This window comes from Rhipicephalus microplus, chromosome 10 (assembly GCF_043290135.1).
Source record: "Rhipicephalus microplus isolate Deutch F79 chromosome 10, USDA_Rmic, whole genome shotgun sequence".
Taxonomy (NCBI): Eukaryota; Metazoa; Arthropoda; class Arachnida; order Ixodida; family Ixodidae; genus Rhipicephalus; species Rhipicephalus microplus.
In genome coordinates this window covers 57,917,548-57,945,187 of record NC_134709.1, presented here as the reverse complement: position 1 = coordinate 57,945,187, position 27,640 = coordinate 57,917,548, and the positions used below count along the sequence as shown (strand labels likewise).

Genomic DNA, 27,640 nt, shown 5'->3' with positions numbered 1-27,640 from the left:
ATGGCACATGGCAAAAAAATGTTGCGTTGTTTTTACAAAGTAAGCTTGGTCTATTAACAGTAGATGACCCATTTCTCGTGAAAAATTCCGATCAAGTTCTCGATTTTGTCCGATCGCGTTCGAATCGGCACATGTGTGGTTTTTCCATTGATGTAAAAGATCTGTATTATTCGTTGCCTCACAAATCGATTCTTAGTTGTGTAGAAGAGTGCATTGACAAGCTTGGTAGCATAACATTTCAGAATAGTGCTGGTATGTCGTCTAGTAGCTTTTTAGAACTTTTATCCTTTTATTTGCAATCTACTTTTATTCAATGGAACGGGAAGCCCCACCTTCAAAAGGAGGACATTTGTATTGGATCATGTATTGCTCCAATCTTAAGTGATTTGTTTTTAGCCAAGCTCGACAGAACCATTTCCGGTGACCTTAGTGACAACCGAATCATGCGCATCTTTAGATTTGTTGACGACTTCCTCATTCTTCTTGACTGTGACCCCACTTTTTGTGCCCTAGATATCCTCAACTTCATCAAGGAGCGGTTTGATGATGATGATGAGTAGTGTTTAGTGGCGCAAGGGCCAATGGATGGCCAAAGAGCGCCATTTCTATTGACTACAGATATGAACAATGATATGGTGCGTGGCTGTAAAGGGGCCTTAAAATTCCTCGCTCTAACGCGGGTTAAAACATGAAAGTATTAAAATCATGACCGTGGCGTGACATATGTATGGTGATAGCTGATGGCGAAATGTCATGGTAATAAAACCATGATGAAGAAGTAGTCACCGCAGCCACGACCACTCTATAGAGGTCGTGCTACGGATGACCTCGAAATATCGGGTGAAAGCTTTGCACATCTTTTAAAAACGTAAAAAGTGTTTGCAGTTTAAAAAGCGGATCCCTACCGATAAGCATCCCAGGGTGTAGAGGGAGCTGCTGTCTGTAGGGCAGTAAAAAGTGCTTTTTTCTTAGAGCATCTAGCTCATTGCACTGGACGAGAATGTGGAGAATTGTAAGGGGCTCTCCACATCTCTCACAATATGGTGGATCACCAGTAGACAGAAGAAATGAATGTGTAGAATGTGTGTGTCCTGTTCTAAGCCTTGTTAGTATTACTGCTGTGTGTCGTGATTTTGATAGTGGCGGCCAATAACCTAGTTGCGGCTTAATAGCATGGAGTTTATTATCTGTGTGTTTATCCCACATGCTCTGCCAATACCCCCTGAGCTTTCGTTTTATAAAAGGTTTTAAGTCAAGTGCAGGGACTGGTGTTGATGCATTGGCAGTAGTGACATTGGCGCAAGCAGCCAGATTGTCGGCCAAAACGTTCCCTTGTATTTCACGATGCCCTGGAACCCAGCAGACAACGACATGCTGTTTTGATGTGTAGAGTGTGCACAGAAGTGAGTAAAGTGACACCAGCACGGGGTTCTTGTGTTTTTTAGAAGTTTTCAGGGCTTTGACCACGCTTAGGGAATCTGTGTATATTACCGCCTTTTGTAATTTTATCTGTTTAATGTGTTTTACGACCGCCAGTATTGCGTAAGCTTCTCCTGTGAAAATGCTTGCATTAGGATGAAGAACGCCGGCCTCGGAAAAGGATTGGCCTATTGCTGCATATGACACAGAAGTGTTTGACTTTGACGCATCGGTAAAGAACTCAGGGCATGTGTATTTATGTTGTAGTTCTAGGAAGTATGTATGTATGTGTGCAAGTGCTGCGTGCTTTGTGACATCAACAAAAGAGACATCACAGTCTATAAGCTGCCACTGCCACGGTGACAGATATGTTGCAGGAGCCATCAAACTGTGTTCAAGAGGCACACCTGTTTCTTCGGCCAGGCTCCTTACACGCAGCGCGTAGGGCTGCCTAAACGAAGGACGGTTCTCGAACAAGTTAGAACAAGACAAATCATTAATTGTGAAATGGGAAGGGTGTGTCTTGTCTGCCTTCACCTTCAAAAAGTACAAAAAGGACACGGAACATCTTTGTAGGTGGAGCGAGCATTCATTCGAATCCACGTACAGGCTCTCAAGGCTGGTGCGGAAAGTACCCGTAGAGAGGCGAATGCCTAGATGGTGGACAGGGTCGAGAATTTTCAAGGCTGATGGTGTTGCCGACTGATAAATTATAGCACCGTAATCTAGGCGTGTGCGTACGAGGCTTTTATATAAGTTAATTAAACATTTCCTGTCACTACCCCATGTAGTGCGTGACAACACTTTCAAAATGTTCATTGTTTTTAAGCACCTGTCCCTTAAGTACTTGATGTGTGGGATGAAGGTTAGCTTGGTGTCTAATATGAGACCAAGAAACTTGTGCTCGGTCTTCACTGACAGAGGTTGACCATGCAGGTCAATGTCGGGGTCAGGATGGAGGCCCCTCTTTCGGCTGAACAAGACACAAGTGCTCTTTTGCGCGTTGAGTATAAAGCCATTCTCGTTTGCCCATTGAGATACCTTGCTCAACCCTAGTTGAACTTTACGTTGGCACATTGAGATGTTGCACGATTTGTAACCAATCTGCACATCATCGACATATATGCAGTAAAAAATATTTTGTGGAAGAGACAGGTGCAAGGAATTCATTTTAACTATGAAAAGTGTGCAGCTCAATACTCCTCCTTGTATCAAGGAGCGGTTTAGTCTCCTTGTTTTAACCCATGAGTTGCCTGTTAATAACACTCTCAGATTTTTAGATATCGCTCTCATTTTTCACCTAGAGCACATTTGTTGGACGTACAAACCGAGGAGTAACAAACCCTTGCTTTCGTACCACTCCGTCCATACTAAGCTCGTAAAACGAGGCATTGTAAACATGTGCTTTAGTAACGCCTTACAGAAGTCTTGTCCACATCTGATGGCAGCTAGTTTCAAGGAACAAGCAGAACGACTTCTGGACGCTGGCTACCCCTCTCACGTACAGGTTTCCGTCGCAGGAATTCTGGTCAAGAAGCTTCAGACCTTGCAGCAAGACCTCATGTTGAGCCAGTAAGACGTCAGAAGCTTGCCGTAGTGCCTTATTTGCATGGAATCTCCCACAACTTGAAAAAGGTTGGGGAGCGGGCTCATGTAAAGGTGGTGTTTTCTGCCCCGAAAAAGCTCTCGTACTTGTGTATGAAAGTTGTTTCACATGCAAAACCGGGATGCTCGAAAAAGCACTTAACATTGTTTGTCACATAGCGCAATTTGTAATCTATCAGATACCCCTTTCATGCGGTAAACACTACATGGGACAAACTGGCAGGTGTATTATTGACCGGCTCCGCGAACACGCCTGCAACGTAAAAAATGGTCGAGATGGTTTTTTGGCACTACATTGCAGCACGTGTGGCTGCAAACCACTTTTTCATGATACCGTAATCATAGGAAAAAAACAGAAATAAAGTGACAAGGGAGATTATTGAAGCAGAAAGGATTAGTAGATTAGGGCTGAACTGCGTCAGCACTCCTTCTCTCGGTCTTTGTGATAAAGAATTGTCGTTTTTGAGATCATAAGTTTTTAGCGCATGGCAATAGAGGGTTTTTCATCTGTTTGGCTGCTGTATTCGAATTTCGTGAGCATATATATGTACGCTCCTCGAAATAAAATTTTGTTGGAAGTAAGCGCTCCCATCTGTCCCTCCCCTTGATTGATTTGTGGGGTTTAACGTCCCAAAACCACCATTTGATTATGAGAGACGCCGTAGTGGAGGGCTCCGGAAATTTTGACCACCTGGGGTTCTTTAACGTGCACCCAAATCTGAGTACACGGGCCTACAACATTTCCGCCTCCATCGGAAATGCAGCCGCCGCAGCCGGGAATCGAACCCGCGACCTGCGGGTCAGCAGCCGAGTACCTTAGCCACTAGACCACCGCGGCGGGGCTGTCCCTCCCCTTGTCCTATGATTCTAACGCGCTACGTTGATTGTGAAAGGTAAGTTAAGTGCATACAAATTTATAATTTTAACAGGTGCACAATTCAATTGTAGATTTATTTTTTTTAGTTACCCCATTGAAGGAGTTGAAAGTATGTTGCTTTAAGTGCAAAAAAAAATCACCTTGTCTGCTTGAGCATCGTGAGTGACTTGTGTGGACCCATGGGTTCCATCAGTTGCAGACGGCATGAGCTGCAAAGGACCCTTGCAGCACACAGGATCTGTCTGCGTTTCCTGCGTAGTTCGAAGAAAAACAATGATACATGGTGAGCTACATGCCAACGGTCACATAGCCTGCGATCTGCACATTGTAAGACAACTAACCGCGACGCAAGTCAATGTGAACTGCTGAGCGTCGACTTCCACCTCCCTCAAGAGCAGCGAGCCCTGCTCCAAGGCTTTTGATTGCGCATTCGCGTCTGGCGAGCAGTCGGCCTCCGACGCGTTCGACAGCACGTCCACAGGTGCGGATTCCTCAGGTGGATGAGGCAATGTCAAATTTCTAGCAGCTGATCGAATCCGCTTTGCCCACCTGCGGTAAAAGCAGGGCGAGTATAAGTCAGTGCGAAATCTGGCTGATTCTACCCTTCATCTTACCTTTCGTGTCTCTCACCGCTTACCCGTTGCTTTTTGTAAACATCCGGAAACAGAATCGGCAGGTAGGCTGGGTTGGCCTGGCTCTCGCTCTTCGCATTGTTCACGAAGTGCCTGCTGCATATTCGTGTGTGTTTTTGCGGGAGCCACGGGAAGCCATCAGAGCTATTAGAAAGCAAGGTAATTTAGAGCAGTTCAGCTACTGAATGACAGGAGAAAGACAGAGAAACGGTCACTCACTTTTTCCGCCGCACAGCCCTAATCCAGGCTTCTCGGCGGTCTGTCTCGTACCACTTGCCGGGAAATGAATAGAGCCAGACGATGGGCTCTTTTCCCTTCGTGTTTGTGACGCTATTGTGGCACCCAACTACACAACAATATTTAGAGCCCGGTCTTTTCCTCTTAGGCGTGCTAGTTTTCATCACGGCGAAGCAGCAAGCAGCGTACTCCAAGCGAATCTGCGGACGAGCGCGCCCCGTGTGCGGCAATGAATTGGAGCAAAGGCCGCTAGGGAAGGAAACGGCGCTGCACGCGCGCGGCGAAACTTGAGCCGTTCCCCCTATGATAAGGCTTATCTCCTGTGTGAGAGCGAAGGTGTGCCTCGAGATTACCCTGTTGTGTAAATGATTTAGTGCATATGTGGCAATGATAGGGCTTCTCCTCTTTGAGCGCGAAGGTGTGCCTCGAGATTACCCTGTTGTGTAAATTAATTAGTGCATATGTGGCAATAGTAGGGCTTCTCTCCTTTGTGAGTGCGAAGGTGTGCCTCGAGATTACCCTGTTGTGTAAATGATTTAGTGCATATGTGGCAACGGTACGGATTCTCTCCTGTGTGAGAGCGAAGGTGTGCCTCGAGATTAACCTGTTGTGTAAATTATTTAGTGCATATGTGGCAACGGAAGGGATTTTCTCCTGTGTGAGAGCGAAGGTGTGCCTCGAGATTAACCTGTTGTGTAAATTATTTAGTGCATATGTGGCAATGGCAGAGCTTCTCTCCTTTTTGAGTGCAAAGGTGTGCCTCGAGATTACCCTGTTGTGTAAATGATTCAGTGCATATGTGGCAACGGTAGGGATTCTCTCCTGAGCGAGAGCGAAGGTGTGCCTCGAGATTAACCTGTTGTGTAAACTATTTAGTCATATGTGGCAATGGTAGAGCTTCTCTCCTTTGTGAGTGCGAAGGTGTGCCTCGAGATTACCCTGTTGTGTAAATAATTTAGTGAATATGTGGCAACGGTAGGGATTCTCTCCTTGTGAGAGCGAAGGTGTGCCTCGAGATTAACCTGTGTGTAAATTATTTAGTGCATATGTGGCAATGGTAGAGCTTCCCTCCTTTGCGAGTGCGAAGGTGTGCCTTGAGATTACCCAGTTGTGTAAATGATTTAGTGCATATGTGGCAATGATAGGGCTTCTCTCCTGTGTGAGTTTCGAAGGTGTGCTTCGAGATTACCCTGTTGTGTAAATGATTTAGTGCATATGAGGCAATGGTAGGGCTTCTCTCCTGTGTGAGAGCGAAGGTGTGCCTCGAGATTACCCTGTTGTGTAAATGATTTAGTGCATATGTGGCAATGGTAGGGCTTCTCCTCTGTGATCGCAAAGGTGTGCCTCGAGATTACCCTGTTGTGTAAATGATTTAGTGCATATGTGGCAATAGTAGGGCTTCTCTCCTGTGTGAGAGCGAAGGTGTGCCTCGAGATTACCCTGTTGTGTAAATGATTTAGTGCATATGTGGCAGTGATAGGGCTTCTCCTTTGTGAGCGCGAAGGTGTGCCTCGAGATTACCCTGTTGTGTAAATTATTTAGTGCATATGTGGCAATAGTAGGGCTTCTCTCCTGTGTGAGTGCGAAGGTGTGTCTCGAGGTTACTCTGTTGTGTAAATGATTTAGTGCATATGTTGCAACGGTAGGGCTTCTGCCAGTGTGAGAGCGAAGGTGTGCCTCGATATAACTTTTTTTTTTGTAAATGATATTGTGCATATGGGCAATGATAGGACTTTTTTCCCGTGTGAGTGTGAAGGTGTGCTCCGAATGACCCATTTGGGTAAATTAAATCATTTACCCAAATGTGTCATTTCGGGGCAGCACATGTGCCGCGAGATCAGGCTTCATTATAAACGATTGGTTGCACCTCTGGCATCGCTTCCTTGATGGTTTCTTGCGGTGGTGGGCATTGCTGCGGACAACACTGCCTTTTGTTTGCTTTTTTTTTGGCACAGAGCCGGTTGGGTAACTGCGAGTGGCGAGACAACGGGATTCGATATGGTATATAGAATGTTTTGTGGAAGAACAGGAGTTCGTTTTTCCCAATGGAAAGATCTCCCGAACAGATTTCAGCATTTGTGGGACGCAGACTCGCCTGTTTCTACTGAACACAGGGAATTTTCAATAATCCATTATTTCGATTCTCCATCGACACTTCGAGACTGGTGCATATGATTTCATGGGTTGGTATCCGCCAAGAAGTGAACAGAGTACCGCTTTTGATAGAGTGCCTAAAAAAATTCGCATTTCTAACTCTGTTAGTTATGCTTACTTTATGAATTCTACGAAGTGATAACACCTTGAACACACTTTCGTGGAGAAAACATGAATCAATCCTAGTGATTATTAGAAACTCTACAATTACACAGACTGAGAATACAGATTTCAAACTATTAGCAACCCAATAAAAGGCACGTGATCGAGCATGTTATGAAGTAGCTTGTGAAGTGATTTGTCTTTCAACTTTCAAGCAACATCTACATAAACCTTTCGGCCCTGGCGTCGTCAATTGACGACACGACATACAAACCTCCTTTTCAGCGTAAAACAGAACCAAAAGAGCTTGTAACTTTTTTCAAAACGTAGCCGTGGAAGTGATAGTGCCATTGCCATCATTAGTCACGTGGTCTGGCTAAGCATTGTTGCAGGAAGAAGAAACGACAACAAACATGGCAGACGCATCGTCAGGTATGTGCACTTTTGCGTCTTTTATAATTAATGAGCAGCTAGATATTGAACGCTGTGATTTTCCTTATAATATCTGCACATGTAGCCGATAACACGGGTCTTTGAATGAACGTCATGGCACATGCGGATTTTTCGCAAAAAGGTGTTTTTCCATGTGTGGTTTTCACGACAGCAGGGCTTTGTGGTTATGCATGGCACGTTGGCCGGCCATTGACTAGCGTTGGCATCCGACTACAATGAGCTTTTTTCTTTGCAGGCGTACCAAAACTTGGTATATCAGCATCAGTATTCTATGGAAGGGATATAGAAAAATTTACAGATGCACTTTTTCGTGAACTGTACAACGGGAATTTGTCTTATGTAGAGGGAGAATTCGACGATTCCTCCGATGTGGGTGATTAACTTGAGAAGCCAGAGCCAGAAAAAGATGAAAGCGAGGAGGAAAGCGCGGACAGTAATTGCGAAGCATCTGCTGCAGCATGGACAAAAAAAAAATTCATCGAGCCAAACACATCTTTTGAGTGCGACGAACTTCCTTCGTTGAAAAATGAAGAGATGCCCTCGCCGTGAGAGTACTTCAGTTATTATGGTCCCAAGAGAGAGTTTATTGACATGGCAGAGAAAACTAACCAGTATTCTTTGTTGCAAGAAGAAAGAAGTGTCAATACAAGCGAACAGGAAATCCGACAACTAATTTTCCTTTACCTCCTCATGGACGTCATGCGATACCCAAAGCTGCGTTTATATTGGAAGCCGGAAATGAAGACTAGGCTGGTCGCATCCACCGAGCTCCCACGCAACCGCTTCGAGAAACTGAGAAACAATCTGCATATTGCTGACGTGTGTCTGCCTGACCGAAATGATCGCTTCTGGAAGGTAAGACCCCTTCTTGATAAATCTGAAGAAAGATGCCTCTCATTAAAGATGGAGGAACGCGTGTGTAATGACGAACAAATTGTTCCCTTCAAAGGAAAGCTGGATATCAAACAGTATGTGAAAGGAAAACCACACCCCTGGGGTGTAAAAATCTTCATGCTTTGTGATGAGTCCGGCCTTGTGTCCACAACAAGGCTAGATGAAAGCCTAAAGCAACAGTATGGTGTGACAGGCGCTATAGTACCGCAGCTTGCACAGCGGATTCCCTGCGACAAGGGGCACAAACTATTTTTCGACAATTATTTCACGTCACTGCCTCTGCTGCGCATGCTGCTTGATAAGAAAATATTTGCTGCAGGAACTATTTGAACCAACCGTTGCCAAAAATGCCCGTTGGAGTTGGAGCAAAATCTAAAGAAGAGAGGTCATGATTCTTAAACTTCTCTGGTCAGCAAGGACGGGAAAGTGGCGGTCAAGCGATGGTACGACAATAAGGCTATGACTATGGCATCGAACTTTGTGGCCATTGATGACGAGGACACCGCAAAGCGTTGGAGCAAGGCAGATGCGTGCTACATGAAGTGAAACGCCCAGCTGTTGTAAGGATGTACAACACCAGCATGGGCGGAGTCGATAAAACCAACTTCCTAGTAGCACTCTACCACACGAAGATCCAGACCCGAAAGTGGACGCTGAGGATATTTCACATCATCAGTGCCTCAGTAGTGAATGCATGGCTTGAATGCAGAAGAGATTTGCCCGCACAAGGGCTAGCGCCTGCCAGTCAACTGGACTTACTGGATTTCACTCTGCGTATTGTGCAAGTGCTTGCACGAGTCGAGAGTCCGCCCAATGCGAAAAAAATGAGGGAGGCCATCAGTTTCATCTTTGCAACCTTCTAAAAATCCAAAATATGCCGAAAATAGGCCGGTGCAGGATGTGCGATATGACGAGGTGGGACACTGGCCCATTCGCTCCAACAGCAGGGAGCAGCGTTGCAAGCTAGAGGGATGCACGGGACAAACACGCATAATGTGTGGGAAATTTAATGTGCATTTGTGCCCTGCGAAAGCTAGAAACTTTTCGAGGCTTCCATACGCACAAATAATGAAACTTGTGTTTGGAACCATACTGTGTATTTGACGTCACAATAAAGCAACTTTTCCTTGTTTTGTAACCACTGAGCCCTAATGTGCTGTTTTGACGACATGAACGTAAATCGGTAAATAATCACACGAATGAAATTTTTTATGCTCAGTCATGTTTCTAGAGTCCTTGAGATATAAAATATGGTAACTAAAAAAATCTACGCAAGAAATAAAAACTCCAGGGCTGAAAAGGATAAACTGCAACTGATAGTAACTCATCTCCCTGACAAGTTGCAGAGCACATACTATGACAGCAGCCTACGGTAGTTCTATACACTTTTCGCGCAATAATACCATGCAAGTTTAACAAAGCATGGGCCCACTACACGTCTGTAAGGCATACACGAGCATGCAAAGTTGCCCCTTTTGTTTTTTACCTTTTTCAGAGATTGATTCATGTGTCTAAGCGCTTGGTGATAGGCAGATGTTTGAAACACTTACAGATGGAAATTCCTGATGCTTGGCGCAATTGTACATTTCTGGCATGCAATTTTACATGTGTTAAGGAAACTTGTTCCACTAGATGGCATATCATGCATTTTAAAGGGTTAGCATCACAGTTCATTTTGCAGAAATTCCAGTGCCAGTGTCGTTGCTTGTGAGCAAAAAGTCATGATCTTGTTCATGACCAAAAAGTCGAGAAAGGTGCACCAAGCTATTGTTCTACTGCAGTCACAATAATTGTAGAAACTCATTTGTAAAATAACACTATTAATATTATGTAATAGAAGGAATACCCTTAATAAATGTTGCAGAATATTACAGTTTAGTAAAATTGATAGATTATATTACAAAATTACATGAAAATTGCTGTGTAGGCAGTTGTAATGTGCTTGGGTAGATGGCACTGCCGCCTTGAGAGTATGTCGCGCGTGTTCCGGCAGATGGGGACTAAGTCGGCGCTTCGACTGGGGAGCCGGAGTGAAGCTATGCTCGGTGTCTCCGTGTCACTGCTCTCACTCTCTATGCAACTAAGTGTAATAAACCCTGTTATGTTGATACACTGCAAATAACTGATTGCAAGTAACTGATTATTTGTAAGGCGTAATGTCCTCTCTACTATCGCGCAAAAGGCAAGGTCTTCCAAGACAGCTCCACTGTCATGACACTTCGAATGCTCCCTTATACATCATTTTGTTGATCATAGATTCAGCTGCCTTTCTGCGCACGCGGCGAACTCTGGGAACCACATCTTTGGAGGCATCCCTGCTGAGCATCAAAAGTGGTAACAGATCAGATGCGTTTTTGGCCGTGTGCAGAAAATCTGAAAGCAAAGGTTGGTCATCGTGCCACAATGATTCATGAGGACTGTCTGTAAAGAAAGTGCAATATTTACCATCTTTTAGAGAAGTAGTTGGCATAAAGGAGAATGATGAGAAGTCAATCATTCTAGATTTCTCGTCTTTTCAAACATGGCATCAATGGGGCCGGAAAATGCTCATAAGGCGTACCAAAATGTTGCGCGAGATTTAAAGTAGAGAGAGAGAGAGAAAAGATAGCTGGAGATTTTATCTGGCTTTTATCTCGACACCCCACTTCTGGTGCTGGGTGATGATTATAACATATACAGTTAAATAAGGTCATGAGATATTGCCTGCTTAGTATCTTATACATATTCCCATGACCTAATTCGAGTTGCAGCGATCTCTTATTTCTGATTGCTTTTTCCCATTTTCATGCTGCAGGTATTTCAGTAAGCCTTCCCAATGGCTCAAGTACTAGTCAGATTACAATGAACGTATACAACAAAGCATGAAAAATATGCAGAATCAAGAATTGCTGAAATCACTATACTGATAATGTGTATTTATTTTAAATACATGCAGATTGTTGCAGTAAACTTGGGCAGAAAGAGGCCCGCTATTGTCTTTTACCAAAATACTACAAAGCAGGACTGCTTAGATACACGTCTCGTATATACCAGTTTTTTTCAATCAATGAAGTACGGCTGTCAAATTAGGTATTGTGTTAAGTCAGGAGCCCTTGTCAGGCCCCGTGATGATGGTTTTTGACTTTCTGGCGCGCTCCAAAGAGCCGCGCCTGTTTTTCGGCACCGAAGACACCGTTGGACTTGCTGTTGTGTCCATCACCTTGGACAAGGTGCTGGATGCCCGCTCGCGTTTCACACGTGCGGGCATGGAAGTCTTAGGGCTATCTGTCGAAACATAAGCCCCCCAGGCTTCAAGTCCGGAGGCCTGCAAGCCTTTTGGTGGCGGAAGAGCCTGCGCTAATTCCGCTGAGGGGGTGAATGGCGCTGCCGCCCATCCACTTTGTGTAGTACGTGCGGGCGCCGCGGATTTTGGTGGCACTGCCTCGTTTCGTGCCACCTCCGCAAACGAAGAACCCTGCATTAGTAGACGCTTGCGCCCCTCCCTAAACAAGATGTTTTCATTTACTTTCAGTGTAAGTACTTCTTTTTCATGTTTCCATGTAGGACATGTGCGGGAGTAAGCGGGGTGTCGACCATCGCAGTTCGGGTAGTGGGTAGTTGCTTCTTCACATTCATCTGTAGCGTGTTCGTGCGAACTACACTTTGCACAGGTTTGACGGCCGCGGCAGCTCTGAGAACCGTGGCCGAAACACTGGCATTTAAAACAACGTCGGGGGTTGGAGATGTAGGGTCGGACCTTTAACTTCAAGTAGCCTGTTTCGATATATTCTGGAAGTGTGCTTGTGCAAAATTTCAGAATGAGGTGCTTTGTAGGGGTTTCTTTGTTGTCACGCCTAATCTTAATTCTCTGTACATACATTTCATGCCATTCATTCCAGCCCTCAAGGAGTTCACTTTCTGTCAGGTTAATTAGGTCTTGATCAGACACTACGCCTTGGGAACTGTTTAGGGAATAGTGTGGTGTGATAGATACAGGTGTGGTTCCAAAAGAGGCAAGTTTTGTCAGGTTTTCATAGTGGGCCTTGCTTTGGACTTCGAGAAGAAGGTCCCCACTAGCCATGCGTGTAGCCTGATACCCTAGACCAAGGGTACTGGTGAGGCATTTCGAAACGACAAACAGAGAGATTGTTCTTGCGTTCTTTTCTAGTGTTTCACATGCAAGTGCGGGAAGGTTTATTTTGACTTTATGAAGACATTCAGTGTTGCTTCGGTGCACGCCTTTTTAGGAGGAGGGCAATCAGACCGTTTAGAAAAAGAAAAGGAGGCCATAAAGCATATATAAATTCGGCAGCCATGCCAGCTGCCCACCATCGAGCCCAACATGGAGACGCGGCAGCACATATATAAAAAGGCATGCCAGCGCCAGCTGTACAAAGTGACTATAACCCAATATTATGTGACCAAGAGAGGGCACATACACAAGGTTAACCCTTGCCACCTGGAAGATGGAAGTAAACAGAAGTGAGGAGATAATAAGAAAGATTATAAGAGAGAAAATATGCATACCAGGAGGGAGAGGGAGACGGGAAAAGGCAACTGCTGATTTCCCCTGGGTGGGTCAGCCCAGGGGTGCCGTCTGCATGAAGCCGGGGCCAAACAAGCTTGTTGCCTCTGCCAGGGGGGCCCTTGAAGGTCTGATCACACGGCGTCGACTCAACCCCCAGGATCCCCTTTTCCCCGGACACGGCTCAGCCACGCTTGGATGAGCCGTGTCTGGTCAAAGCCCCCTGTTCAGTCGAAGCCCCCTGTTAGCTCGGGTCCGTCGTCTCGCTACACACCCAACGCCTGCTCGCGCAGACGCCCTTGCGGGGAATGAAGTGGCAGCGCCTGAGCGAATAAAGGAAATGAATCCCTTCATCGCAGAAACATTGAACAACCTCAATAAATGAGTCATCAAAAAAATCCTCCAGGTTGATTGTGTTTATTAGATGGTATATATGTAATTGTAGCATACATACATTAGTGTATTCATTTTTTTTTACTGTGCGCTTCATGAACTGGCATGCCCTTCTTAATAGTTTTCCACTGCATGTCAATTTTGACCCAAATAGATAACCGAGCCCATATCACCTGTTTTATCTGTATAACCTGTAATGCCCATACATTCATTACATGTATACCACCTATGTGAGCGTACCACGTATATGAGTTGTACCACCTAATGAGCCGTGCCTCTTGAGTTTTAGGCGAGATGGCATTATGCTCTCCCATAGGAAAGTACCAAGTACTCTAAAGTGTTACCCCCTTTTTCTAAACATACACTACCTATATGAGCCGCATCACCTATACGACCCGTTGATTGATTGATTGAATGTGGAGCCCCTAAACCATCATATGATTATGAGAGATGCCGTAGTGGAGGGCTCCGGAAATTTTGACCACCTGGAATTCTTTAACGTGTACCTAATCTGAGCAATCTACAGCATTTTCACCTTCATTGAAAATGCAGCCACTGCAGCCTGGATTCGATCCCGCAACCTGAGGGTCAGCAGCCCGAGTACCTTAACCACTGGAACAGGACTGGCCCGTCACTCTCGTCTAACTCTAAGCCCCAGCCTCCCACACCGGCACCACCCACCGGGCTCATCCTCAAGAGCTCCCGGCCCTCCCGCCCTCGATCTACGTCCCCCACTGCTCGGTCTTCAATGATTAAAAAGTGGCATTCTATACCGGTTCGCCTTCCTTTCTAATGCTGTTTTCAATGTTCTATCTTTTGAAAGATCACGCCTTGCACTGCTCATGCAATGCCTTCACACGGTTTGAGGAAATGATGTTATTTCTTATGAGGCTGATGTGGGGACTCCAAACTCAGGATCTTGCATATTGTTTTAATGCTTCACAGCCCACTGCATGCAGAATCCTTAAAAAGTGGCTAGATGTTTGCTATGGCCGCCTTGGTACACTTGTGTATTGGCCAGAGGAAGAGCACATAATGAAAGTTATGAAGTTGCTTTTTTTTGAGTATTTTGGCTTGAAAGCACAGGTAATCTTGGATTGCTTTGAAATTTTCATTCGGAGACCAAGTTCACTAGCTACAAGGGCAAAAACGAGGTCCCAATACAAACACCACAAAACAATGCAATTTCTTATAGGCATCTGTCCACAAGGCATGATTACATTCATTGCAAAATCCTTTGGTGAACGTGCCAGTGAGAAAATGATCACACACAGACAATAGTGAGGTAGTTCAGCTTCTGGACAGAGCCGAGAGTGTCGGACATGCTGTGCCACACTGGCCATTCCTGTTTTTACAAAAGGAAAAAAGCAGTTGTTTAACACAAAGGTCAAACGAACGAGAAAAACTGCCAATGTCTGAATTGATTCGGAGCGAGTCATTGGAATGATACGAAATAAGTATACCTTACTGAAACACATTGCCTGTCGATATGCTAAGAAAGTACGGCATAAATGAATGCCTAATCGACAGGACTGTTAAGGTATGCTGTGCCCTGACGAACTTGTGCAACTCTGCAGTGCCATTTATTTAAACCTCTCAGAAAATGACTATGGTATTCAGGATTACAGCCATCAAGGGACCTTATCAGCAAATGTTCAACGTATGCAGTGTAAAAATGTTTGTGAACAATTATGTTATGTAGACCATTTTGTTAGGTGCACGTGTAAGAATTTTTTCTGTGCAGCCACGTTGCGTTATCTCTTCTGTTGTGCAAAACATTTACATATATTTGAATACTGTGGCCGTGTATGCAATTGCTGGCGTGTCAATGCTCATTTTCACGCAGTTTCACTGACCTCGTATGCAATTGCTGGTGTGTCAATGCTTATTTTCGCGCAGTTTCACAGTTAAGAGCTTTCACACAATTAAGTAAAAAAATAGGTGTGTCAATGCTTATTTTCGTGCAGTTTCACAGTTAAGAGCTTTCACACAATTAAGTAAAAAAATAGGTGCAGCTGGCACCACATATAAACATGAATCTCTTTGAAGTTATGCTGTTTTTCACTGGTAGATTCGGAGCAGGTTTTTTTGCTCCGTGGCGACGAAACCGCATTTCACTGGTAGATTCAGAGTGGATCCGCGCTTTTCACTGGTAGTTTCAGAGCAGCTCGCTCCGAGGCGGATTGCTCGCACTGCTCCGCCGACAAGTCGCAGATTCGGGCGGAAACACGACGAGCAGCATACGTCACTTCCGTCGTTGTACGTTGCTGAGTTTTGCAAAATGGCTGCGTTCGCTGCCTTGGCGGAACTTCTGTCTAGCGACGAAAGCACTTCAAGCAGCAGCTCGTCCAGCTCAGACGACGAAGACTTCGAGGAAAGACAAGCGCTATGCGAAGCCTTCTTTCGGGAAACTTTTTCGGAGTCCCACCGCGAACGTCCCAAAATTTTGGGGTTCATCGAGAACGTTGCGCGGCTGTACACAGACGAGCAGGTAAGCGCGGAGCTCCCTCTTTTCATAATACTACATGAACCTAATTTCATCTTTTTATCATTTCCTTCTCTGCAGTTCCGTCAAGACTTCAGGGTGTCGAGGCGTGTCGCGGAAACGTTGATCCGTGGTTTTGAAGGCTCGCGTCACTACCCATGCAGTGATCGTGGTGGGTCCCCCTCGAAAACCGCGGAAGAGCACATTCTGGTCTTTCTGTGGTAAGTCTGCACGCTGTTTTAAAAGTCATGCCTACCAGTGTGTATAATCTTAATGCTTTCAAGTGCTTCGGCGTAGAAGTACGTTTTTTCGTTGCGTGCGCAGAATTTTGACGGGGAGTCCAACCATTATAAATTTTTGTTCGTGTGTTTATGTGCGCGTGTGTAGAGAATATACACATGTGAAATTTAACAATTTCGGCGGCGTTAAATCTCCCTAGTAGCCTTCCCGTGGCTACGCCGCTTGTGCTTTTTGTCCTTGAAAGTTGCTAAGTGTGATGCAATGGAAACCAATGAAATATGACCGCTTGCAACTGCACAGCCAGAGAGAACAGTGTTAAGAGCTTCTACTTTTCTTACGGCTGCTAATTTTGATGCAAATATTTCATGCCTTTATTTCACAAAGCAGGCTTTACTTGATCACTTTCTTCCATAATGTGTGTTTGCTGTGTCAGGTTTGCTGCAAACAAGGCGTGCCTGAGGGACGTTGCTGGACGCTTTGGCATGGCAACTGCGACAGCATTTAGAGTCGTGGAGCGCACGCTCGAATATTTCCTTGATATAGCCGAAGAGGTAATATCATTTCCAGGAGATCTTGATCAGCTGTCAGCGGACTTCGAACAAGTAAGAATTTTAGGTATTTCACTGTTCCATGGCAAACACAACAAATGAGTTGTCTAATTGAAGCTTACTTTAGAGAATAGTCACATAATACATTGATTGTAGCAGGTTAAGCTGCCGTTGGGGCACAGGGGATGTGGTACTAAGTTGCGCTTGAAAGATGGGGTTATTGTCAAGCAGTCTCACTATCAAATGAGAAATGCTAGAGAAACATGTATTGTTCATTTACAGTGCACATAAAAGCAGGGTGTCTGCCAACGTGGAAAAGTCAGGGAATTTCAAAAAAACCAGGCCAGGTCATGAAAACTGACAGCAGTTCTGTGGGACCGTCACAAAAATAAGCATCGCCATTCATCAAAGCTTAAAAAGTCTCTCAGCTGCAACTACAGTGGGCTGCTGGAAGGTGTGTGAAAAAAAAAAAAGGACAGTGCATAACTCTTGCTTCTGAGTGTAAACGCGAAAGGGACCCATAGAACACAAAGTTTACTGACATTTCAGTACCTCATATGGGAGAGAGCCTTGTTTAAAAGTCATGAAAAAGGCACAGTGTACTTCAGTACGCCTAAATACGTGACGTAAGCAGAGAGAGTACATTGTCAGAAGCCTCCCATCACTCCTGTGCAGCGTATGTACAGTTGTCTGTATCTGGATTCGAGAGTTTTACAAGTCTATTTGGTGGTCTGTGATTCCGTGTGTTCAGGGAGGGCAGTCGAGGCCACGCCTCGTTTTGTGGTATCATATTTGTGTTGTTTAACTTTTACCAGTTTCACCGATGTACTGGTCACAATTATGTCAGCCTATGGCATAAACTAGACTAAGGAAATTTCTGCTCGGCAACTTGTCCTTCACATTGGCTAAAGCATTCTTTAACATCCATGTTGGTATATCCACTCTTTTGGTGCCTGTTGCTTCTACATATCACACGGCATATCTGACTCACGTCTGTAGATTTATGCATGTTTTGTCTATGCCACGATTTCGGCCCGGCTTGAAGGCCGTCTGGTTTTTCTAGGCTAGAACTGCTATCAGCTGAAGCTTGCTGGGCTACTCATGTCTTTTAATAATAATAATAATAATAATAATAATAATAATAATAATAATAATAATAATAATAATAATAATAATATTATTATTATTATTATTATTATTATTATTGGTGGTGCAACACCAAACGTCTTCAGCTACACACTTATGCTGGTAGCTCGTGTTTCAAGGGTAGAACTTGGGTAACTTCAGCTAAATTTTTCATTTCAGTTTTGTGAGATTGTGTAAATAAATCTGCAATTATTTTTCAGTGTCACGTCTACAGCAGAGTACGTAAATCAAGGTAACATGCGGACATTCATGATTCATCTATAGAATCAAGGAAACTGTTCCACCTTGACAAATTCATTCTCACCACCACATATTCAAATGTCAGCACTTTAAACGTTGACCCCAGCTTTCATTTCACTTCAAGTATGACAGCCCAGATAAATGCATGTGCTTGTCGTAAAAAAAAAAAACATTTTGCAGTATGGCTATGTTCTTGCAACGTTGTCGTTACTCGTTGTCAAGGCAAGATACATAGAATATGCGAGTAGTAGTTATTTACTTTTTTTGTTGAAAAGTATACTTTAGAGGTGTGCAAATTAGGCGGCGGCGCAAATCAATAGTAAATACATCAATCTAGGTCGAATCAGTTCTAATCTAATCTACATATAAATAGGTGAGTCAGTAAATACAGTAGTTCAGGTCGATCTAATTAAATCCAATCCACATCCTAACCGGCGTGGGCTACAGCCATTATAGTAAAATAGATTTTACTCCAGTGGCAGAACCGGCCAGGCTCCTGTGTTTTCATTTTACACGAATGCCACCAAATGGCACCACTTCTAAGTTTCTCAGCAGCTTTGACTGCGATGTCAAACGATCGCAGACACCTTCAAACTTCATCTGCGGTTACTCTTAACTTGTGTGTTTTCTTCCTGGTTCTTCGGAACATCAAACAGCTGACTTGCTCACTGCCTAGCTCAGGGGTTTTATTTTGGCCAGATTTACATGTTTTTTCACAATTGTCGCATGCCCTGAGAACATTTTGAGTGCGTCTGGTAATTATGTTTACCTTTATAGAGCGCCCGGTTTTTTTTTTCTACTCGGGTTTGTTTGCAGTGTACAGTGTTTTCCATGCAAACGTGGCAGTCATGGAATTTGCTTTGAATCATGATGGAAAACCTGGGAAATTCAAGGAATTTAGAAATATGAAATTGGTAGACACCCTGAAAGGGACCCCTGGCACTTAAAATTTCTAATGCCTTTTGCTGTGGTGTTCCGTACAATGATTCCATAGTTCTGGCATGTAAAAGACTTGTGTCACCTAAAGTTAACTCCGCTAAGACCAACAAAACTACTGCATCAAGTGTTAAGATTATTTACTTCAAGAAGTTCACTACAGGTGTGTTCTTTTTCTCTCACTGTCACAGGTGTCAGGAGTGCCCAACACGATCGGTTGCATTGACGGATCCTACATAAGCATCCGCTGCCCTGCAAAAAAAGTGCGTTCAACCTATGTGAACAGGCACAGTTATCCGTCACTGACACTGCAAGCTCTGTGTGATCACAAAAAGAAGTTTCTCGATGTGACTACTGGACACCCCAGCAAGATTCACGATTCGAGAATCTTCAGGACATCGAGGCTTTCTTCAAAGTTGCCGCATGTGTGCTGTTCCGGGAAGTACCACGTTCTCGGGGACGCTGCCTACCCGCTTCGAGATTACCTCATAACCCCATTCAGGAATTATGGTCACCTTGACGCGAGGCAGCGCGCCTTCAATTATCACTTTTCGGCAACGAGAGTGAAGATTGAGAATGCCTTTGGAGACCTCAAGGCCAGGTTCCGCCAGCTGCTGCACCTGGACTTTCTGTTTGTAGACAAAATGAACAAGTTCATTATAGCTTGTTGTGTTTTGCACAATATGTGCATTAATTGTGGTGATGTGGATGTGCCGCCGTACATCGATGATGAACATGCACCGTGGGAATGGGAGGCACAACCGGATGATGTTCCCCCCAACAATGGCCCGCTTGCATCAACTGAAGATGCACTGCGTCGCCAAGGCAAGGAGAAGCGTGAGCGCTTAATGCAAGCGATGCGCATTTGATTTAAAGTTAGGACTGCCTACGTGTACACAAAACAAGAAACGTTAAGGTGTTGTAAATTTTGTTTCGTGTTGTAGAGATTTCTAGCAGAAAATAACACTAAAAGACGGGACGAAGCAAGGACACAAACTACGGCGCTGACTAACAAGCAAATTCGTTTTATTCTTCTAATCCGCGTATATATACTTTACCACAATCTCAAGGAAACAAAAAAAAAATAGAATCATGATAAATGCATGCCCCTCATTTCTGAAGCGTATCATTTACAACGGCGGCGAAACATGCATCAGTTTCCCTTATATTTCCCTCTCTCTGAAGGAGTTACCTCTCCTGTCTTATTGAGCATTTCTTTCCTCCTGAGTCAGCCAACATTTGTGTGTGTCTTTTTTTTGCTTTTTCTCACCCTTCAGATTAGTGGTGGAGTGTATATACCTAGACTGGAAGAATAAGACACATTTGGCTGTTAGTCAGTGCCATGGTTGTGTCTCTGCCATGGTTGTGTCCCTGCTTTGTCCCATCCTTTAGCACTGTTTTCTACAGGAAACACTGTACTAACCAGCTAAAATGCATGCCGCACTGTGTTGTAGTGACTCATCTTGCTAGGGCGCAGCCTGATTTTTTTGTTTCTTAGCTTTGTGACACGTAGCAGCTTCCACATAGCGTGAGTCAACCCAAGATGTTTGCAGGAATCTGACTGGATCAGTGTAATTGTTTCCTATGCGAAGCCATCAGCATGCTTATTGCTGACTAGTGCTAACGCCGCAGCGTGTTGGTCGGTATGGCTACTGCAGCTGAAGATAGCTGGTGATATTGATAGTAACTGCACTCTTCGTGCTGGTGAGACACGAGAAAGTGACAAAGTCAACCGGCCAAACATAGCTGGGCTCCAGCTCTCGTCAGCCACCACAAACATTCTGAGAAACATGTAGTGACATTGGCATAAGTCCAAGCTAGTGCAGGCTACACTGAGGAGCATTTGTGTTAATGGAACAATGTCACCAAAATTACGAGCTTGAAATGTTTGTGTTGTTTGTCTTGCAGTTGGGGCACTATGCTTGTCAGTTAAACCTGTCGCTTCGAGGAATATTCGTAATGAACACCCATCCCGACTCATTGTTTCCCACGCATGGTGCCCAAATTCAAAAAGTGCGCTCTGAACGTCACAAAAGCCCGAGTCTACATAGTCTTATGACTCCTGAGATTGTTCGCTGTGTAATTTTTTGTGATTCCAGTAGTAGTTTTACAGTGATGCCAAAATTAGTCACAAGGAGCCATTCTTGCATTAATTACACAGTACATTGCAATATTTATGATCAAAGTTTGGGGACTACCGGACACAATGCTCTTAATTAAAGCATTCAAGTCAAAACAAAAATTTGTCAGGGGTCCTTTAGGCATGGTGACTGCTGCTGTGAGAAATGGCTTCTTTGTCATGCAATTTGGTTATTGCTTGTGCATTAACATTTCATTTGCCTGATGAAAATTTGCATGGACAAACGTTCTGCATTTCTTAGTCTTTGTTCAGCTTTTCTTACCATCAAAACGGCGTGAAATTATAATGATCATTGCAACTTTGTCTTGTAAAAGGGCCCTGGAACCCTTATTTCACCTCAACAACAAACATTGTCAATCTGTTATCAATGCGCCTGCCAACGTGCACATGTGTACAATGCTTACAATAAACATGCTTTTCACATTTTATTCATTTTTCTTCAAGTTGAAAATTTCACGGAGAAGATTCATCTTTTCTTTGTGCATTTCTTCTCGTCGCTGTGTTTTAGCAAGTCGTCGCTCTTCCCTCTTGCTGTCTCTTTCAGCCTTTCGCTCTGCTCGCCGTTCATCTAACTCCTTCATTTTTTCAAAGAAGGTTTGCAGGTGGAGCTCGCGTGCTGAATTCGGGCGTTTTCTTTTTGAATCAGGAGTGTCGTCCTGCCCAACGGAGCTGGATGGAGAGTGTGACGTTGACGAGCTTGAACCAGCAAGTGGAACAGACTCGGTGGATGACTGTGGACATGTCTTTTTTGATACCACTCCACTTGCGTCGCGTACCACTTCTGGTTCCAAGCTGTCGTCCAGCCACTTGATTTTTTCAAGCTCGGCCTCGTAGGGGACTTCTTGTGGGGAACAGCCAGACGTATTATTTTTCCCAGCTGCCACATTTTTTCTTTTCAGTACGGTTTTGTACCGAGAGCAGCACTGCTCACCAGTTCTCATTACACCCAGTTTATTATTAATGTCTGTTGCAATTTTTTCAAACATGGCCTTTTTGTTGCGAAATTTTTTCAGAGGGCCAACTTGAGGGAAATATGAGGCGTAGAGGTCCAGCAGCAGCTTCGTCTCGCCACTCGTCCACTCACACCCTGCAGCTGAAATATGCATTATACACACATAAAATACATATAAACTGGCATTAATAGACTTTTTTGATACAGGGCACGAAGCTATATGCTCTCTGAGCCATAGAACACTTACTGTAAAGCATTAGTACTGTCACACTGTTTTGGCACAGCAAATATTGGGTGCTGTGGGGATCGCTTTGCATATCAGAACAGACAATCATGCAAATTCATAATATTACTATACATAACTTATTCACAGCATAATTTTCTTAGAGAGTAAATTTGAAAACACTGCATAATAAATATGGGGCCTCTTTGTGCAGCTGACTATTCGTTGAATTCAATTTTATTATTTAAGCACCCAATATTGAGAAGCGTGAGCAAGAAGCCATTAAATGGTTTTGTGTAATTCGTGGTTTTTTTGAGAGGGTTTGCAATCTGCTGGACCTATCTTCATCCTAATGCCACTAGCATGTTTGTGTATGCATGCTTACCACGTGCAGGAGTCCCTGGCTGACAAGCCCGACTTGGTGACGCACCAGTAGACGCTGCAGAATCTGTGTTTGATAATTGAAAAGCATTGTAGTATGTTAATATGTGTTAATTTTAAGCAGGTACACAATTTTCTTCAAGTAGTCCTTACACGTTGCTCGTCAAGGCATTGTCCTCTACATATATAGACGACTGTATACAAAACTAGTTCTACAGAGACACATGTAGACCAATTTACCATTTCCTAAAAATGCGCCCTGTGTATGTGACAAAGCGTCGGTGGCGTCACACTGTGTAGCACCTTCAAATAGAGAAAAAGAAAAGACATTTGCGGGTTAACACCAAAAGAGTAGAGGTCAAGAATCACCAAGAAAACGTTACTTCTCTAGTAAATTTTTCATGCATGTATTCATGCGCGAATACAGAGATCGCCATGCATTTTTATTAAAGGTAATACAGCAGCTTGGTGAGCGCTGCGAAAATTCCGGCGCTTGTGATATTCTAAATAGTAGGACTGTAAGGTGTTGGGTAAGCAACTGCTCTGATTAAAAAAAAAAGCCTGCTCACAACATGCCGTATTTTTGCGAGCGCCGATTGCGGCCGTTACCACGTGTACCCGCATGCTTTACAATTATCTGACCAGTCTTCATGCGGAGCTATCAAAGTTAGCATTCCGTGCAGAGTTTATTATCAGCGTCAAGTACGTCGCACTTACCGTTCAGATCGTTGCCGCTGTTTCTGAAAACGCCCAGCAACAGCCGACGCACAGCCGGTGTCAATTCCGCGTGCTCGTCCATACTTGCTACACAACTGCTGTTCGCGACTGCGTTAAAGTGTTCTACAAAGCTTTAACTGCGTGGTCGAAATGCGCGCCCTGCAGTGGCGGCCAAAGTTGCCAAGGAAACGAAGAGAGCGGAAAAAGAAACTGTTTCCGGAACCGGTTTGCGTGACGTATGCATAATCAACTTCCGGGGCACCTCTCACGGAGCATTCTCGTGTTTCACTGGCAGAGGTGGCTTCGTGCGATCCGAGTGCTCGCTCCGGGATTTCGGCGGTCGCTCTGAATCTCCCAGTGAAAAACACCATTAGATTTAATGAGAAGACACTATTATACATGGTAAGACTTGTAAATGTGTTTACTTAGGCTGCCTGATCACCAAAATTATTCTTGCTGATAGAGTTTGTGAACAGAAGTGACAGCGATGTGTGTTTTGACAAAGTTGCAAAAGTTAGCTATGCAGTAACCAACTTGTGCAACTCAGTCGTCCCACTTGACTAGGTATCTTATGTGCTGCGGAATTTGACTTCACCGATACGCATTGACATGTTGCTTATCACATATGTTCATGCTGTAGTAAATATGTAGGCAGCAGATACAACCTACATGTCCATTTCTACGTCAAACAAATTCGAAAGAGTCTATCCCAGGCTAGTTTGAAAGGGAGGAATCAGATTTAATTAGAGAGAACGTGTGGTCCTCAAGGTGGCTCCACGCGGGCAGCGACCCTTTCGGCCCAGGCAACAATAGCGAGCTGCTTCCCCTTAACTCTTTCCTTACTGCGCCTATTCAATTTCGGTCAATCAGATCGATGGGTTCAAGTTGAAATTCCCACGCCCCAACGCGCCGTATGGACATGAGGCGCCATCTGAAATGAAGCTCAGGAAGCACACAACCCGTGTCAGTTTCGGTTTTGGTTTCCGGAGACCCGGTGATTTTTTACCTTGCTTGGAAGATAAGCTAGCGTTTGGCGATAGCGGCAGCCATGGCGTCGTCGTCGCGCGCCGGGTCTGAAAGGTATCATCGTATTTCTCGTGATTCTAGTGTTGTTACAGTAGATTTTTCGAATGAAAGTGGTAGCAGTGGCCCTGAAGAAGATTCCCTATTATCGGAGTTTAGCACCGACAGCGATGAGGCCCTCAACACACCGGGAACACCTTCGCCAGCTCGACGGTGAGTTTTTTTTTACAGGATTATTGCATTGTTGAGCGCCTGCGAGGGAACCGAGCGTGTTGTCACAGTTATTATCTCTATCCGCAGGGTCTCTACGTCCTATGGGCGCGATTCAATGCCTCCCGCTGCACAGCACGTGCAGTTTTGTCCAAGACTGAAACCGGGAGTCGATCTGGGCATGGCACGACGGAGCAGCGCTAGTCTGTTTCTTCGAGCCCTGGATTTCTTCTTGCTGTTTTTCACAACGAAACTCGTCACAGCGATGTGCGACAACACAAATAAATACGCCTGGGCGCACATTCTCGAGAAACCAACGTGCTCGGAACGCGACGGATCGTGGAAAAATGTTTCCCCAGATGAAATGATGAAGTTCATCGGACTCCTCATCTACATGGGTATAGTGCAACTGCCTCGCCTGCACCTCTATTGGAGCACAGCAGACTTGTTTTCTCAGCTAATGCCACGTGGGGTTATGCCAAGAAAACGTTTTTTCTCCTTCCTCGGTATGCTGAGCGTGACTGATCATGAAGCTACCAATCCCGCTACAGACGGCAAGCTGCACCGAATTGCTTTTTTACTTCGGCACATCAATGATGCATCTGCGCTCCATTTCCAGCCAGACCGTTACATTTCCGTCGACGAAAGAATGGTGAAATCTAAAGGCCGTTCGGGAATACGACAGTATCTTCGCGACAAGATTGTCAAGTTGGGATACAAGCTGTGGGTCCTCGCCGACTCCAATTCCGGCTACACAGTGCAGTTTAGTGTCTACACCGGGAAGCGTGAGACACCGAGCGTAAATGGACTCGCATTTGATGTCGTGACTAGCCGGTGAGAAATGTATTTTGACCAGGGATACACACTATTCATGGACAATTTTTACACGTCCATGTCTCTTTTTTTACACCTCCTGGAGCGGAAGACTCTTGCTTGTGGAACGACACGGAAGGATCGTCGCACGTTCCCTGCAGAATTGAAGGACTCCACATGGGAGAAAAAGGCCAAGAGGAAAGATGTTCGCTGGCTGCGCCATCAAGGCGTCCTGTACCTTCAATGGAAGGACAGACGCGCGGTGCACATGATGAGCACTGCCCATACTGCGAACAGCCATGTGACTGCAACACGGAAACTAAAGGTCGCTGGCCAATGGAAGAAGGTCACAATTAGGAAACCAAGACTAATTGAAGAATATAATGCAGGCATGCTTGGAGTAGACAGGTCAGACCAGCTCATCGCATCGTACAATGTGTTGATGAAGTGCGTCAGGTGGTGGAAAACTTTGTTCTTTCACTGCATCGACATCGCTGTTGTGAACAGTTTTATTCTTTTTGAGGCCCATAGGAGAGAGCACCCCGAAATTCCAGAACTGCACCGAGCGCCTCGTTACGACCTGCTTGCCTTCCGAATGGAGCTTGTGAAGCAGCTATTGGGAATTGAAGCCACAGGTTTTGGCAGCGCCCCTCCCCCTCGAGAGTCTGCACACAAGCCAAAAGTGATGGAAACGAGGCGCAACTGCAAGCTCTGCTATGCGAGCCGCAAGGTTGAGCACAAGACGAGCGCCTTTTGTGAAACATGTGGCGTTTACTTGTGCTTCATCGCGACCAGAGACAGCTTTGGTGAGTGGCACCGCCACCACAAGGGATAACATTTTTGTGTGGTGTCACACTTGTTTACGTGTACTCTTGTAACCTCTGTGGTCTTTAGAAGTAACTACTACCTAACCAATGTATATTCAGAATTTGTATTGCCATCTTTTCACTTGTTACACCCACTTTTAAAAAAAAAAAAAAAAACTTGCATCCTTGAGAATTTTTTGTTTGTTATTTTTTTATTCTTACTGTGTAATAAAAACTTGTTCTAAATTTATTGAAATAAATAGACCATTCATTCCTCTACATTTTGATGGGCTGCAGAACATCTAAAATATTTTTTATCTGCGGATAAAATTTTTTTTCTTGCACCCTCAGAAAATTGTCCCGTAATCACAAGTGCTAACTTTTTTTTCTGCTGTGCTAACAATTTTTTATGTGTACTGTTGAAACTTTTAGGATAGTTAGCTATGTAAATATGCCACACAACGCATATCTTGAATTTTTTTTACTGAGATATTTGTGCCTACCATGCTTACTTTTCCACATTTTTTTTGCGGTAGTTGCGAGAAATTTGTTGTTTGGAATTTTTTTTTCTGCTATTGTGTTGCAAACACATGTTTTGTATTTATATCATTAAAAAGTGCATTTATTTGTCTACATTTTGGTGTATTACAATCAACAAAAAAACATTGTTATATAACGATAAACTTTTTTTTCTGCACCACATGAAAACGGGTCTTTTCCTGGCGGTAAGGAAAGAGTTAAAGGTATTTTGAATGAGCTCATTCCAAGCTGACCGTGAGCGAGCTGGCAGGTTCTGGGGTGAAGAAAGCCATCACAGCCCCACAATACTTGATTTTGTGACGCCAATTCGAGAGATCGGCAAAAAAGGATAGATTTGGGTGCTCCGTTAGGCATGTATCTACGTTTATTGAGTATAGAGCTGCGGTGGTGAATTGTGTGCCCATGTCATGTGGAAAGATATACATTGGCCAAACTGGCCAGTGCGTAAATACGAGATTTATTGAGCACAAGAAAGCATTAGCAAGTAATGCTTACTCTCACATTAGACGGCATTGCTTAAATTGTGGCTGCTCTCCACTGTTCCCCCCCCAGACTGAAATACTTTCCAGTCACAGGGATCAGGTGGCCAGGAAAGTTATCGAGGCATTCCACATCGCTAAAAGAAAAGATAACTGCATTACCCAGGCATATATTAGTTTAGGCATTTGTGAATTGTGCTTTTTGGAAAATATGCTGCCACGTAATGATCATTGTAACACGTGGTCACTATCATGTTGTATATTAACCATGTTGTTTCTACAAAATAAACTAGTTGCGAATGTAGCTGTGTCCCTTTCGTTCCTTTTGTGCTTGTCTCGCCCAACTCGCCTAACTTTCGACATTATAGTAGGGTAACACTTTTCAACGTGTAGTAAAGACTTCTGCCAGATGTGTAAGAATTAGTAAGTACTGATATTTAAAACACGCTTTCCCATAAATACACTATGAAGCAACTCTGGTGCTATTGTCT

The 27,640-nt window shown here is 44.4% G+C and overlaps 2 protein-coding genes across 2 annotated transcripts in view; both read right to left on the bottom strand.

Annotated features, from left to right (window-relative positions):
• Positions 1-5,808, bottom strand: part of LOC119181056 (uncharacterized) — a 55,875-nt gene extending 50,067 nt beyond the window's left edge. The window contains exons 1-4 of the mRNA XM_075875738.1: positions 4,753-5,808; positions 4,516-4,677; positions 4,243-4,450; positions 4,042-4,152 (exon numbers count right to left, since the gene is read on the bottom strand). Of these exons, the coding sequence (XP_075731853.1) occupies positions 4,042-4,152; positions 4,243-4,450; positions 4,516-4,677; positions 4,753-4,934 (663 nt within the window). The 5' untranslated portion in view covers positions 4,935-5,808. The remainder of the gene's footprint in view (positions 1-4,041; positions 4,153-4,242; positions 4,451-4,515; positions 4,678-4,752) is intronic.
• Positions 5,809-21,417: 15,609 nt separating this feature from the next.
• LOC142774739 (uncharacterized) lies at positions 21,418-26,288 on the bottom strand. Its single transcript, XM_075875731.1, has 4 exons — positions 23,279-26,288; positions 22,802-22,864; positions 22,566-22,628; positions 21,418-22,098 (listed from the first exon to the last, which is right to left on the bottom strand). The coding sequence occupies exons 1-4, from the start codon at positions 23,358-23,360 to the stop codon at positions 21,431-21,433; spliced, it is 876 nt and encodes a 291-aa protein (XP_075731846.1). The 5' UTR covers positions 23,361-26,288; the 3' UTR covers positions 21,418-21,430.
• Positions 26,289-27,640: the final 1,352 nt, after the last annotated feature.

Bases quoted from the DNA above. Each gene is read 5' to 3' on its own strand.
- LOC142774739 (XM_075875731.1), bottom strand. From the start codon at position 23,360: ATGGACGAGCACGCGGAATTGACACCGGCTGTGCGTCGGCTGTTGCTG. The intron at 22,629-22,801 runs GTAAATTGGTCT...TATCAAACACAG, and splicing joins GGGCGCATTTTTAGGAAATG to ATTCTGCAGCGTCTACTGGT. The intron at 22,099-22,565 runs GTAAGCATGCAT...TGCATATTTCAG, and splicing joins GCCAGGGACTCCTGCACGTG to CTGCAGGGTGTGAGTGGACG.